Here is a 15,204-nt window from a genome sequence, read left to right as displayed (position 1 = left end):
TACTTATCTCTCAACCGCGAGCGTTAAAAAGATATATTTAAGACTTTGTCTAATCAACCTTATTGCTATTTAATTTTCGTTGTAGATATTTAACCGCTGATAATAAATTAGCTAATCGTAACCCAGCATTATTAGATTCATTAGAGTATTTATTAGTGTATATCAAGTAGAGAGATTTATTAGAGTCAGATACAACAGCCTTCATTTCGACTAGTTTGAAAGTAAGGATTCAAAAGTTTCTTCGAAAACTATTTCAGTTAATACCAAGAACTATACCTAAAACTGAATCAATTAAAAGATAATTATTTCGTAAGTGCCTCTTCTTCCAATAATTTCTCCATACACACATACCTACCAAATGTTCTTAAACAGATTTGTAGATAAACAACCATGCCTGTACATGAGACATAACATTTTATTTTCTATTTCTCGAAACGTGTGTAAACACAGTCATTTTTATAATATTTCAGACTATAGTTCAAAACTGGAATTTCATCCTGATATAAGTTTCACGTTTAAACAGTATGCTTCATTCGTCCAGGTACTAGGCATTACGCAGCCACGATTCTCATAGATCCTAGAAGAATAGGCTTTTAATGGCATAACGTTTACGGTCAAATTAAAGCTATTTTATTTTGATTGAGCATTTTTGGATCTAAAATATGTTAGCTTGCGATTTTAGTCCTATAGAATTCTATCCCAGGCACCCTCTGCAGGGCTTGAACACAATGAAGGCTAAACTGGCGACACCAATCGGTCCTTCGATTGTAAAGAATAAGAATGCCTGCACAAGCCAATTTCATGGTCCACGAAAATCCAACAACTTGGACAGCACTGCACACTATTACAAAAGTTGCCCATATTACCAATGACGAAACGCCTCCGTGAAAGGACAAAAGACTAAGAAATATCATAGCGCCACGGACAGATCCCTGCAATTCATTGGAATGTAAAAGAGTCAGTAGAAATTTTTGACGTGGTATAAGAAGGAGTATCCTAGAAACTGAAATAAACGGTCCATTTGGTTTGTTTAACTATTATGCAATATTTTGTGCAAAAGGACAAAAGACATGTAAACCTATTAATTCCAGTACTAGCATACAAGTAGGTATCTTCACGTCTAACTTAGCATATAGGATACTTAGAAAAATGTTAAGGACATAGGTGACTTAGACGCGTACTTGGAAGACCTGGCACATCCTAGCAGAAATGGCCGGCAAACGACGCAGATGGCAAGGGGTACCGAAGATTCGTGGGGGGTGTAGCCACAAGGCAAGAATCGATCCACAGAACAGGTATTCTAATACCACTTCGAACTTAATAATCGCCACAACGGTGAGCATGAACGCAATATGGCTAGGAATACAGTTAGTCATCGATGATATCACAGTCTCTACTTTGCTGGCACAATTGATGGCAGTCTGCAACAAAAAATGGGGAAAAACGGGCCAATCGCGTGACGAAAATATTCACCTGTTACACATTGATGTAAAAATATTGATTTGGATATTTTCTTCGTTACACCTATACGCTTCCTGAGCATGTTATAGCAATGAAGCTTTCGTTAAAGAAGTTTTTTTCCACATGGGAAAGTTATTCTTTGTTGCGAAATAAGTACACGAACTTCCTGAAAAGCATACGCTTTCAGTACTGCAATAAAGATTTACTCACACAGTAAAGATCATCGAAGAGAGATAATGTTTCTTGTAATAGCGGGAGAAGCGTAACGAGCAGGGTCACTCTTTTGAGCGTTCGTTCTTTCTTCTTTGCGAAGCTATTATTGTTGGACCTGGCACAGACTCCACGCTTTCGGCTAGGCCAGAAACTGTTTTTAAGGTTTCTCCGGCACATCGGTAGCGTACGAAAGCGACAGTTGAATAAAAAACCTGAAGAAGGCCTTCTGCGATTTCGACGGTACACAGCTATCATACCAATGAATAAATTCGACTTAGATCAGGTACTTTTATATATAGAACAAGCAAATATGGATCGTTTTTTGCAAAAAATGCTTAATTAAAAAAAATTGGCGTAGACATTAAATGGGCCGAATAGTGAACATTTAATTTTTTACATGTTATAGTTGAGTGAGATGTAGTCGTTGGGAGGCCACAACGTGGACCATCGCAACTTGCCTCTTCCACGTTCTCAATAAAAGCATTCTCCGAATTATCGAAGCTTTTTGTGGCGCAGAGATCAGCTTGTGATTTAGCCATCCCTGAGATCGTACTTTCCGTCTCATTGACTTGTTGGATTATTTCACACTGCAAAGAAATAACTGGAGCTTTAGTTACAACAGCAAATAGACAGTTAAGGTACTACCTTAGTGTACGGGTTGCTCCAATGAAACACGCAACGTTCAACGCGATACTTGTCCCATCCCACCTTGTTTGATAATGATACCCGCCATCGTCGCCAAAAGTTAGCGATCCCCATCGAGTAACATAGAATGAACTTTGACACACTGAACATTGGTAGCCGTTTAATTTAATCCAGTATTGCTTCCCTCATCAGCGCCTGTGCTATTTCGTAATGCTTGAAGACCAATTGAACAATCTAGTGAGGGTAGAACCTATCCGATCCGATATACACCTGTTTTTCATAGGCCCGAAGTGCCGCTGCTTTTTGCCTATTTTTCGTAGCAAGTCGGCGCTTGACTATGGTCACAAAATGTATTGGTGACAAAACTGTGCACTTTGCCATACTCCTATGCACTCGTTGCCAAGTTCCAACTCTTAGGAGGACACCTTTAGTCTGCTGATCTACACGTTCAAGTTTCAAAGAGGCTTATTCTCTAATTGACACGTTGTGTGCGATGATGACTATTTTGACTTTGCACGTGTATCGTGCACTAAATGCTTTACATTTCGACGTACTGTAATCATAATAATTCAATGTTAACATGTTGAGTGAAATGCACGTTATGTGAATGGATCCTGTGTAGATATGAATGTGTATGGAATGAACGGCCTTGACTAAAAAGTAACACGCCAAACTAGTTAACGAAACTACAGATCAACCTAGCATTACTCGAGCAATCCACGGCCACAAAAACAAGAATGATTCTAAAATATTCTTGAACAGTTAAGACGAGTAAAGGTAAATTTTCAATAGTATATTAAGCACAGTCCGCTAGCTTTTATTCAAAGAAAAGAAACGTTTATATTTTATTATATAATATTTGATGCTAAAATCGAAATGGTACAACTTTTACTCAGGTATGCGATTTTAAATAGTCGGCCTACCGTCTAAAAATAGAATTAATAAAATATGAGGCCGTTGTGTTAAAAACATTTTATATTGGACGAAATATTAAGAGGAGCCTTTAACAAGAGTTTTTAGGAATTGTAACATGTCAGAATTATTAGATGTTAGAATTAGAATCCAACACCCACTTCTTTTTTAGGTTAAGGACTCAGCCCTACTCCACGTGCATCGTAGCCTTGACGTCAGCATCGCTACGTCGTTATGCGTCCACCGGCAGCCGCTTCAACATCAAGAAGCCAGACTTCATGCTGCCAGGATCCCCGAGGGCTTTTGTAAGTCAGCAAAGGCTTGGAACCTTCGGCGCCATTTCTTGAAAAATCTTAAACGTTAACGGATGGGAGATATCATTCGCTTGTGAAGCAGAGCATTCCCACGACCTGTCTTGTTCCTGCAAAGTGCCGCCATAGCACTATCAGTTGTTACACTGCGGTTGACATAAAGTATCAAGCTTGTTACCAATATGTGCGCAGACTTATTGTTCGCATGACTTTAAACTTCTCGGGTTACCAGAATGAATTCCATCCATAATATATGATACTATAATACCATTCGGTGTACAGAACTTAACTTTAGGCGCTCTGTAGTAGTAGGCGTAAGCGCAACACTTCTTGGGCTTATTAATTGTACGTTTTAAATTCTCATTTATGGGTACATTTATTTACACGACTTATATTTGAGGTGGATTTATCATGCAGAACGGTGGCGAAATATACATTATGTATTATATTATAATTGGAACTCTAGAATTAAATTATAAATTTTTGTGCTAATGCGGCATTTTGTTAGACGGGCAAAGTAAGGTCCGCGACTCCCTGGATAATAATGTATAATTCAAAAGCAAATGGTACAGTGACAAAATGAGCACCCATCGTATTCATGTTCTAAGCAGCCGATAACAATAGAAGGATACAGCTGAAGAGGCAATGTGGTCGACTCACTTCAGCTAAATGCTTCGGAGCACGTTGTCACCCCTGGTGCTGGTAACCTGTCCTTCAGCAACAGCTTCTAGCCTATGTGAATCATTATTCATGCTATTTTAAGTTTAATTACAATTTGAGTCATATACAATATGACATTATTGTCTGAGTAGACGTGAGGCCTACAAGATAAGGATTGTTCACGCAACGTTTCTCAGTTGAGTATGAATGACACTTGAATTCAACATTATCGAAACATTTCAAAATCAGTAATTTAATTACCACCATTTTCCTAAACATGCTCTTAAAGATTAATCTATATATATAGTGTGTAAATCTCTGAGAAGGCTCAGCTGCTGTGCTGCCGAAATATCGGCTGCTGACAGTGAGAAAAAAACCATTGCAAAGACAGTAGCTTGTTCAAGCTATGAAGCACTTGCGTACACCAGGCAGTAAGCCACTCTTTGAAATATCGATTTAACATCGACACGGACGGCGGACACTTTTGAACTGTCCTCTGGTTCTCGCATACTGTGCTAAAGCGATTCGGTGAAGAGGGAAGGAGCTTGGTGCAGTCAGCTCTTTTGGAGCTTGCTTTTACTTGAATAGTAGCGCCATCTTTTCACGAACGTAATTACAGACTGCTGTAAACTTGAAGCCGTCTGAGATAGAATGTTCCCTCCTTGGTGATTTCTTCTCGGAGAAATCCAATCACTTTTCCATCTTTCGCCTTTTCAAAGGGTTTATGTAGCTTATCTATTTAATTTGATAATGGATGTCTATTATTAGCTGTCGGAGGCGATACGTCTTGCTATTAAGTCCTGCGTGTACTCCTTGTAATACGTCTGGTTTGCACTTGCGTAGTTATCAAAGAAAGAATATAAGCCCGTGTGGTTTGGGTATCTTCGTGAACCACTTCGTGAAGTATCTGAGTGTGTATAGTAGGTATGGCATGCCAGCTGGTCGGAACCACTTTTAACGTGTTCGGCAATTAAGGCCGCTACCAGGCAGCTGTCCAGATACAAAAAAGTCCGTTTCGGATCCCGCTTTGGAAAGAGATTCGTTGTTGCATAAAACGACACTAACGATCGACGACGTAGTCTTGCTGTAATGAGTACGATTAACAACGAATTGTGTGACATCGGGTTTTACAGATGTCCAGCAGTCTTCTATTGCTTATCGTTTCATCTACAGCGGGTTTATAGAAACTTAACATTGTATATATGTATGGTCAATATGTATGGTCGCCGCCTTAATTTATCGCTTGTTCTGGCTTCGCCAATATACGAAGTGTATCTAAGATAATTCGCGTACGGTCCAGTCGTAGGATGTTCTTGTCAGCAAGAAATGGACAAACACTATCCTTAAAGTTTTCTCTGAATAAGAAAGTACATACATTAGTATACTAATGTGATCGGCACGCCAATTTTTTTAAGAGTCGAAAATCTGCACATTTCTGCCCTTTCGGTATGCATGGCATACGGTAAAAGACAGTCTTTTAGCTGTTTATAGGTTTAGTCTAAAACATGCTGACGGCCATACTCTCTAGCATTAATAACTCTACTAGATAAAGAGAGGTGAGACACAACCAATGATAGATATTATTATATAGAGCAATACCGATAAGAAGATGGTTAAGCCTGAGAGTCAGCGGTGTGAACTTCTGCACTTGGACGGTGAATGGGATTGTCCAAATGACCAAAGTACGAAGAGTATCGGGTATTATGCTAGATACAGCTGAAAGTTAAAATATATCACAGTGCCGAAATAGCCGATAGTTCTCCATTGGCTGCAACGAACGTTATGCAAAATCATTAGAAGAATGGAGTATATTTTTTTATCTCCGTTTAAGGAGGTGTCGTAATGTAGTTCGCTTTAATCGAGTGGTCTCAACTACGGCAACAGCTGGTCAACATGGCTATTCTATTTAGACGGTAGCAAAAACAGTCTTTACGTGTTGTAAATTTGGCACAGTCCGTTGATGGTTTCCTCAATAAGGACGCCTCAAATATGGACAGAAGATCGCGCGAGAAGCCCAATGTAGTGTCGAAAAAGCCTTCTCAGCCGACAGCTTGTGAAGAAACCCCAGAAAGAACTCTTTCTCAGGAGTCCTTCGCAAGGCAATCATTATCTGAGTCATAAATATTAGTATATCACCTAGAAAAGAAGTGCATTAGTGTATATGCTTTTATTCAAATTAGCTGTGATGCTAGAGGCGTGATATATTTTTATCTGAGATGACGTGTTCATCTACGTACGGGCTGTACGTGTTTTAGAAATACTATGTTCACAATGTTGAAAATTTTCTTTTTCAATATAATCTAATTTAGCTCAATATTATTATTACATGTCGTATAAAAAATTACGATTGCATACAGTACAATAATGGCTTCGTATACATTTTTCTCAAGCAAAGCTTGCTGCGTGAAGAAAATTTCAACATAATTTTCTATATAAGCAGAACTGTTGTGTTGGATATCGCATTGTCCAATCATCGTCGCCAGTGATATGATGTCTTAGATGCCAATAAATTTATTTCATAGCATTCGCCGGGTGTTTTGCGTTGTTCTCCGCAGTGAAAACTAGTCAACCTCATCAGGGTAATCATATTTCAAACTTCCATTCCCAAGGTGAGCTTGAGTCCATGTACATGGCAATTATGTCAGTCACATACAGAATGCAGACGATAACAAAATGAAGAGATTAATGAACGGTTTCCAGTTAGCATTTTCGGCATTCGATTGTCGTCTAGTGACTCATTACGCCGGCTATTATGGAACTATAGTAAAATTTTGAAAATCACCAGGCACATCAGCAAACCCAAAAACATTCCCGGCGTCCAAAAACGACGTCCAATTAACTAATAAAAATCAGTGCTCAGATCATAGTTTTATTCATAAACAATAGACCGTATCCCTAGACGAGCTAAACTAGGCTATTAGTATTTAAAAGGAAGTAATTGATTAAATAGAAATGTCACACAAGTGATAAGATTTTTCGAGCATACTTATTGGACATTCCACGTGAATGGCACATTAGATTCCATTCTATTTTTCTAAGCATATAGTACAAGGTATTGGCTTTTACTCTGTAATAATAACAACAATACTTTAAATATAAATAAAAATCGAACATTGCTAACTGGTTAACGACCTTAACATATTAGATGCTAATCGTTTATTTCCTATTGTTTTCTTGTTTCGCTCATTTACCGCCTGTCAAGTACCTGTAAAAAATGTGCGAAAAAAAAATTCAAACGCTCAAGGCATCATTAAGTTCAGCATGGCTCTTGCTTGTAATGACAGCCATATGATCTCATCTAACAACAGCAAGAATATAACTAATTTCATATAAATCAGTAAGTGCAAACTGATCTGAAACAGTTACAGAAATACATACTTGGAAGTCAGAATATCGACGGGCTTGTAGCCACTAGGATGCCAGCCAGCACTAGCTAATACGTTGATCAGACCGTTGTTAAAATACGCGTTTACCCTGTTCTAAACGAATGCATTCTTTAGAATTCTATTCGATGCAATACGAAGTACAAAATGTTTAAACTATTCGTAATTATAACTTATTTCTACGTTAGCTTGTATCCAAATCCTGAAAAAGAAAATATTGGTTACAGCCTATTTGCTAACCTATTCGAAGAAGGTATGCGTGAACTGCAACAAACATTAAACGTAGAGTTCTCTGCCGTGTAACTCATATGAAATTTTAAAACTTAACGCTAACTCTCAACTTTTTACACTACTTAATTTGTACAAATTATACTAATTTTGCAAAACTGACTAACTGCTTTTAGATTTCCTGTGCGTACTGAGCCCTAAAATAATACTTTACTGAAATTAGCCAAAATAGTTTTTACCCTTAAGGACAGAACCGAAAGATCACTTCCTATTATGGTGTCGACACTGATAGGCTCCGAAAAGCTAGTTTTCTACTGGTTACCTTAGACATGTGAAAAATAACAGGAGAAGAAACTCAAACAGCCTAATAATTTAAAAGAGATGTCGCATTTATCCCAAAAAAAAACTGTGCAGTCATTTTTTAAACAACATTCGTTTTCAATTATTATGCCGTCTGAGGCAATACTAACAGTATTAAACGTCACAAGTTACCATTCAATAGAACTAAAGGATCAATTATTTTAAAACTGCTAAATAAAAGAAAAACTACTCATTTAGGGAATGTCTTGAAAAGTGCATTTTCTGAGTAAATTGGCGAGACATCTTCAAATACAAGGAGACTGACATTTATATTCAGCCTCACCCAGCCCTGTAATATTACTTATGATGTTGAGATGTTTCTGTTGTCTAAGAAAAACCATAAATAAATTCCTTTAAGTAATATCAAATATATCCCGAACCATGGCCCAAGCTGATGAAAAGGCCCAGGATTTAGTGGGTTAGAGAGAGTCCCACAGTACCAGACAAAGCACAATCCAGTAATGTCTGGTCTGCATAATGCATTGCCCTCAACCTCCAAAAAAAAAGAGATTTGAAAACTTAGTTTTCTTCTGAGTTTACAAGTAAGAAGGGTATTGTATATATTAATAACTAATAAAAACACTCTCCGGTTAAAGTCAATCAACATGGTTTGAACCTATTATCAGTTATGGTTTTAGCTGAGTGCTATTCACTAATTTAATTGACTAGAGAAGTGCCTCGCCAGGATGGTATTAGACCGACCGTAGCACGCGTACCATGAAAAGACTCCTCGCAACAGGCCCTGGACTATTTGTACATTGGTATTTTATTTGCCGATAACCAAATGACGCGTTTGAAGGGCGAATACGTTAGGCTATCAGCCCTATTGCTATCTTTGCGCAAACTCTTACCTTCTAAAGTACTCAAGTTTTTGCGCGCGTAAATCGCTGTGCCAGCTGAGCATTCTAATGTCACGCGATAAAATACAATACGTGCTCATAGAAATGGAAATTGAGCAAATCATATGAACTTATAGCCTTGATGTAAAATCCTGGAATGAATAGACAACAATCGCCTAAAAAGACGTTGCTATTTAACCCAAAATATACGCTTGTAACGTCGAAAAAATGAACGTATAGTAAATCTATCAGATATCAGGTATTTAATAACAGTTGTATAGGAAACATACTACATGTATGTATAAATTACTTGGTAATCAAAGATTTGTTTCTTAAAGCAATTCGGACACAATTGGTCAGTAGAAAAATGATAGCAATGAAGTCACAAAACGAATTCCCAAAAACAATATAGAAGCTTCTCCGTTATTATTCGATCTGTCCACTTATATTTTGATGCATCTCTATATTTTCTGGTTAAACTTCCAAATACCCAATACATGTCATTAGCGTACAGAAATTGAAAACATTGTTATAAGTATCTATTTACTTCCTACCTAACCTAACCTAACTTAACCTATATAATTGTTAATTCTTACGTCTTGTATCGCTTAATGGATAAGTTACATCCTGACATACAACACGATAGCATGGGATTAAGCTATTTATTTATGTAAATGAATATAGAAAAATTAAGCACACATACGCGTACATAGGGTATTTGCGAGACAGTTATAGAAGATCGCAGCAAGCAATTACGAACTATGAACAACGTAGTGTATTGTCAACAATTATGGTTATTTACCGACGTAAAATTAAGTAAATATAAATTCGCTTGCAATCGATACATTTCTAGGGATTCTCCTCATCAGCGAGTTGCTGACGATCTTCCTCGTTTTCCTCGGTAAACGGATCTGCAACGCAGCCGTGAGACACAAGGAAAGGCATAATGAGGACGTTATTGTACAACATCATACCTATCAACATAATAGCGAAACCTATAATGGTTAATACTGTGAAATTCTGCCATTGCGCGAAAAGACAGAAGACCCAAATAAAGATGGCACGCAGAGAATCCAGCACCATACGCGTTGTGGCCGATAACTCCTTCGTTACGGAAACGCCGGCGAAGTTGTAAAAGCTGATCGATAGCACAGTACCGAAATAACCGATAGCAACTTGATAACTGAAATAAAAATGCAGAAAAGTATTGCATTATAAACCTTCCTTATTTAAGAAAGGCCTCCCATATTTAAAATGGTTGCTAGTTACTGTAAAATTGCCCGATTGATATTACGTTCCAAAGAGCTCTCGTGATAGACTCACAAAATAAGACTTTGTTGCTATATATTCCCTAATAGTAAAGTATCGTTATAAACTACCTTATATAAAGAATGGGCTTTAATTGACAACAAAATATACATATATAATCGCTATAATTTCATTGAATTTTCATTTACAGTTCCTGTTTGAGATAGACTACTTTATTTGTATTCAGCGTATTTATATTTCAAGATTCTACATAAAAACTTACCTAGCCCCATTTCTTACCTGTTATAGATCTGGTAAATTCCATCGACCGTATCTTCGATAGGAACACCTCCGACTTTGATGAAATATAATGGTATCAATAGCAGGATCATGCCTATCATGCCGAAAAACCCTTCCAATCCAACGACTTGTAGGGGTGGCACGTTGTGTCCCACAATGAACTTCTCCTCAAGAACCATCTGCAAAGCGGTTATAAGTTGTGCAGCAATGATCAATAAATCGCCTGAAAAGATCAAATATAGATTTGAGAGGTAGTAGGAAGTGCTATGTAAAGTGTTCCAATAATCATATATATGTCATGCCTATTATTGATATATGTGAAATACAAATATGTATTAACCAGTAGTAACTCCTGCCGCATCAGGCGTATTTCCGATGTGTTTTTTCGAGCCAAAGAACATGTCTGCGCATCCAACTATCGTCAGTCCCGCCAGCACAATTAGAATACCAGTCCACTGGAAGCAGAACAATCTGCGGCGCAACAACAGGATCGACAGAAGTCCCGTAAAGATGATCACAGCACCTACAGCAGATCAAGCATCAAAACAACTAATGATAGCATTGGATTAAATTTCCACTAAACGCACCATCATTAAAGGTAAACCGGTCTTTATAGAGAAATACGTGTATCGGTATAGAAAAATATGCGTTGTTTATATACGTCACGCATGCATTGCAAAGCAACAAATAAAAAAAGTATCGATGAGAACCACCATGGTAGAAGTGTGTTGATTGCCGCAGCTATGGTGAAGTTAGTTAACATTGCGCCATAAGTCTGGCTTAAATTTCTATATAGATTTGTCCATGTCTTCAAACGGAGGTTATATTTCACCAAAGAGAGCCTTTTATCTGGAGTAGATTAGAAATTGATGCCTGCATAATACGAACGGTACTGCCCGTTGCTGAGGTTTTAACTAAGAACGCCTTTGGCTTTTACTAAATAATCGTCACAGTTAATATACTCGTTCATAAATAATACAACCAATAATAAAGCAGGTAAGTGCTGCCATGTCTGAGTTACCAAAAGAGAGCTACTCTTTTAATCATTTCGCTTGACAGTCTGATAAGTTTAACAAGTAGGATTATTTTTAGTTTGTTAAATTAAACCTTAACTTCGACTGACAGTTGGCATCTAAGTTTAATTCTATGAATTAAAATACACAGTCCTACGCGCCAAATAGCTACACAGGTTGAAGGTACGCTTTGCCTTGGACAAACCTCGAAGCATTTGTGCCGATGAAGCGTAAGTCATATTGAGTCCAATATACATGACAGTTGTACCAATCATATCACAGAGTACTGGCGGTATAAAGATGTAAGGGTTGAAATTCCGGTTGCCATTCAGGATACTTGGCATCTTGCTGGCTTCTGGAGAATCTCTAAGGCGACTACTGTATAAGTATAGCAGAACTTTGAAGGTCACTAGGCAGATGAATTCACCAAAGAACATTCCCAACGCCTAAAAAGCAATATGAGTTGTGTCGATTTTACGGTTCAGGTGCAAACAATAATAATGGCTAATTATACGTAAAATAATCACAACTTATTCCATTTTTGCATGTCACAATCACGTTAATATTCAAGTAAGCACTAGGCTTTCGGCCACTCACTTCTATAATTCTAAACAATCACACACATATTCATGTGATGTCATTTATGAAATATCATTACGATTCTTTATACTGCTGCTACCACCATTGGTAGACATTGGCCTACTTGCGACAAACACGTGGAAACGACAGACGGAGAATTCTTGAGAGGACAAGGAGTTAACCAATCTCATGACTTCGCTACAAGTTCAGACATAAAGATTAGGATGGCGCAGAAGGAAAACGTGCGCCAACTTGAGGAAAGTGCTATATTTAATATTGTTTAAATATCTCAACATAGGCACACTTTATCTTAACTCAGGCTCGAATTTGCTTACTCTACCTGCTTTCAATGACAAAACGTTGTTTAGATTAAATCTACATGATACTTCAATACAATTATTACAAAACTGTGACAATTCCGATAACAGGTGCAAGTTTCAAGAACAGAAACTCGTACCAATATCCGCTTGTGTTCTATGATTTGCGACTCAATAAAGTATAACGACTGCGGCCTGAAATGTAGCATGTACTTTGGTTGCCCTATTTTAGTTGGGGTACGCCCTTTGTACTGGTTAAAACGCCAATAATAAAAGTTCTTACAAAAACCTAAACCCAAAACCTCTTTAATGATTTGTCAGCACGTAAGTGCTTTACATATGATTGCTACCTAAGTGTGCTTCGGATCAAAATACAATTGGCCGGAGACTGCTTTACTGTAACAAGTGCAATTGTCGATACCACTGTACTACTGGACATTACCATCATGCTAAATCAGAAGAGGCCGCGTCTCAGCCGAAATACAAGCTGGCTTGGAGGCTGCATCTGCGTAGCACTTTCTTTTTGCGAAGCACTAACCTGAAGAAAGGAGTGCGAGAAAGGATGTGGTATCGTGGTGCTCGATCCATTCTTAAGATGACCATACGGACTACCGGATACGACCGCCATATCCGCCCATCTAGCGAAACAAATAAACGACCTTGTGGTTGGTCTTCGATATTCATACTTAGTTCATTTTGCATCGAACTATTTGTGTTTGCATACGTTCTTTTTTACGTGTATGTGCATAAAAGACATCTTAGCTTATTTTTAGGTATGATTTTTAATGTGAGCTTGACAAACCACAAGGGATAATCCTATTGTATAGCTAAAACTACTTAAACAAGCGTCTAATAGGTAACTTACTTTGTAGCAAGAGTATTGATGGAACCGGTAAATACTAATAATCCTGCCAGGAACAACTGATGCCCTGACCAAGCCATTGCAGCAATAGGGGCTGGTTCTTCCTCTGTGAATGTCTAATCCCAGAAGATTTATCTATAACAAGTGGTACTTGCAGAAACATTCGTCCTTAATCAAGTTAATATATCACTTATTTATTTTTTTATTTATATCGTTTTTTATTTTTTTATATTTATATCATGACTAATCACCGTTTGGTAAGAGAACATAGGGACTGAGGGAAAAAAACATATTTATCATGAATTTCTTCTACTACGATGAAATAAGCGCATCTGCATATTGGAATACTTCTAATGGAGCAGCTAATATTACATAACATTTGAACTGCCAAGAGACAAAAAGTTAGTTATAATAGTGAAGTATCATTTACTATTTTCCTATTGATAATGCAATTAAGTTAGGAATAATGTAATTGCAACAATAAATTCAGTAGTATCATGGAAGTAGAACCGCGAGTACTCGAGTCAAATAGTGGCTTATGAGTAGTATTGTCGTAAGGCATCTTTTTAACTTCGAGCACTTCTAGCACCTTGATCAATTTGCACAGCACAACATCATATCGAGGTTGTTAGTTGAAAGTAAGTGAAAAAAAAAGATTATCCATTATACCAGAGTTAACCAAAATAATCATTAAGAAAAGCCTAAAGAAGACAAAAAGTCGTTCCACAATCGCTTCTAGCAAAAATGAGCAATTGGACACTAAGATTATTATCAAATATTAACTAATTAAATAACTATATAAAAAGCGCATTACTTGTCAAAACTCGCAACGTTATTTATTGTCACTACTATTACGCGCGAGTACAGAAAAACTGTGCTACCTCTGTAGCTCAGCCTCTAAAACTAAATGTAAACGAAAATATCACTGGCGTATTCAAAAAGTAACCAGTTAATTCAACCTTAATTCTTTTAAATACTATAAATATTGTTTATTAGAACACATTTTTCTATGTAAATATGTGTACAATACTTTTGCTGGGTTAACAAAGAATATTCAAAGAACCTACTTGTAGAGCATCATCGCGGTTGCGGATTTTTTGCAACTATGTAAAAAAATAAGGGCTGTCTCGTTTCTTAGGAACCTCATAAAAACTCTTCTTAGAAAATGTTAGAAACATGAAATCAAATTAGTATAATTTGATTTCATCTAATTATCATTTATACTATCATTTAAACTGACATGATAAATCGTATTTCTCTTTTCCAAACACAAACTAACAGCTAAGTAGCTAGGTAGCGTATCATTTGTCGATAGTCGTATTGAACATAGAAAATAGTTAACGTTAAGAAATATCACTATGTGGGTTTTGGACATACTTGCAGTCTTGTAACTTACCCTGTTTCTCGTAGTACTCAAATAGACATAACATATAGAGTGAGCCTATAGCTAATAACGAAACGATCTCTATTGAAAAGATTACGAGGTACAATATGGAGCTCTGTAGAGGCAGATTCATTTCTAGCATGGGCAATACGCAAATAAGTTGTTTTAACTGCATACACAATAATCTGAATCGACAACAAGAACTTACACTGCCAGAGGAGGGACGACGAATTTCCGCTGAGTGAACGGAAATTACCTTTTCGGTTTCTCTGAACACACTACCTATCAGCGAAATTTATGATAAAGCTCGTTAATTTGGCACTCGATGGGGACACGAGCACTCATAGCGGTGAATTAGCTCTACTAGAAAAAAATCTTCACATAATGTGATCTCAGTTAAGCGAAGCATGATAAGTTCTACTGAGTGAAAGGGCAATGTAGCATGGAAACGCACACAGGACACAGGCATAGAAAATATCTCCGTGTCTA

At 37.3% G+C, this 15,204-nt stretch overlaps 1 protein-coding gene across 9 annotated transcripts; it reads right to left on the bottom strand.

Moving 5' to 3' along the window:
- Positions 1-397: 397 nt before the first annotated feature.
- On the bottom strand, positions 398-15,159 carry LOC111251460 (solute carrier family 35 member F6-like). Of its 9 annotated transcripts, none has more exons than XM_086990667.1 (12): positions 14,924-15,158; positions 13,335-13,447; positions 13,008-13,107; positions 11,779-12,019; positions 10,901-11,083; positions 10,561-10,783; positions 4,203-10,195; positions 3,393-3,652; positions 2,072-2,261; positions 1,672-1,922; positions 1,182-1,421; positions 398-932 (listed from the first exon to the last, which is right to left on the bottom strand). In XM_086990667.1, exons 2-7 carry the CDS (start codon positions 13,409-13,411, stop codon positions 9,862-9,864), a joined length of 1,158 nt encoding a protein of 385 aa, XP_086846793.1. In that variant the 5' UTR covers positions 13,412-13,447; positions 14,924-15,158; the 3' UTR covers positions 398-932; positions 1,182-1,421; positions 1,672-1,922; positions 2,072-2,261; positions 3,393-3,652; positions 4,203-9,861. The 9 variants fall into 9 exon arrangements, with proteins under 9 accessions (XP_086846793.1, XP_086846792.1, XP_086846791.1 ...); XM_086990666.1 differs by having other exon boundaries at positions 3,393-5,970; positions 6,136-10,195; XM_086990665.1 differs by having other exon boundaries at positions 3,393-7,407; positions 7,581-10,195.
- Positions 15,160-15,204: the final 45 nt, after the last annotated feature.

Source organism: Varroa destructor, unplaced genomic scaffold (assembly GCF_002443255.2).
Source record: "Varroa destructor unplaced genomic scaffold, Vdes_3.0 BEIS01000005.1, whole genome shotgun sequence".
Taxonomy (NCBI): Eukaryota; Metazoa; Arthropoda; class Arachnida; order Mesostigmata; family Varroidae; genus Varroa; species Varroa destructor.
The sequence above is the reverse complement of the archived record's forward strand: the minus strand, read 5'-3'. Positions and strand labels throughout refer to the sequence as shown.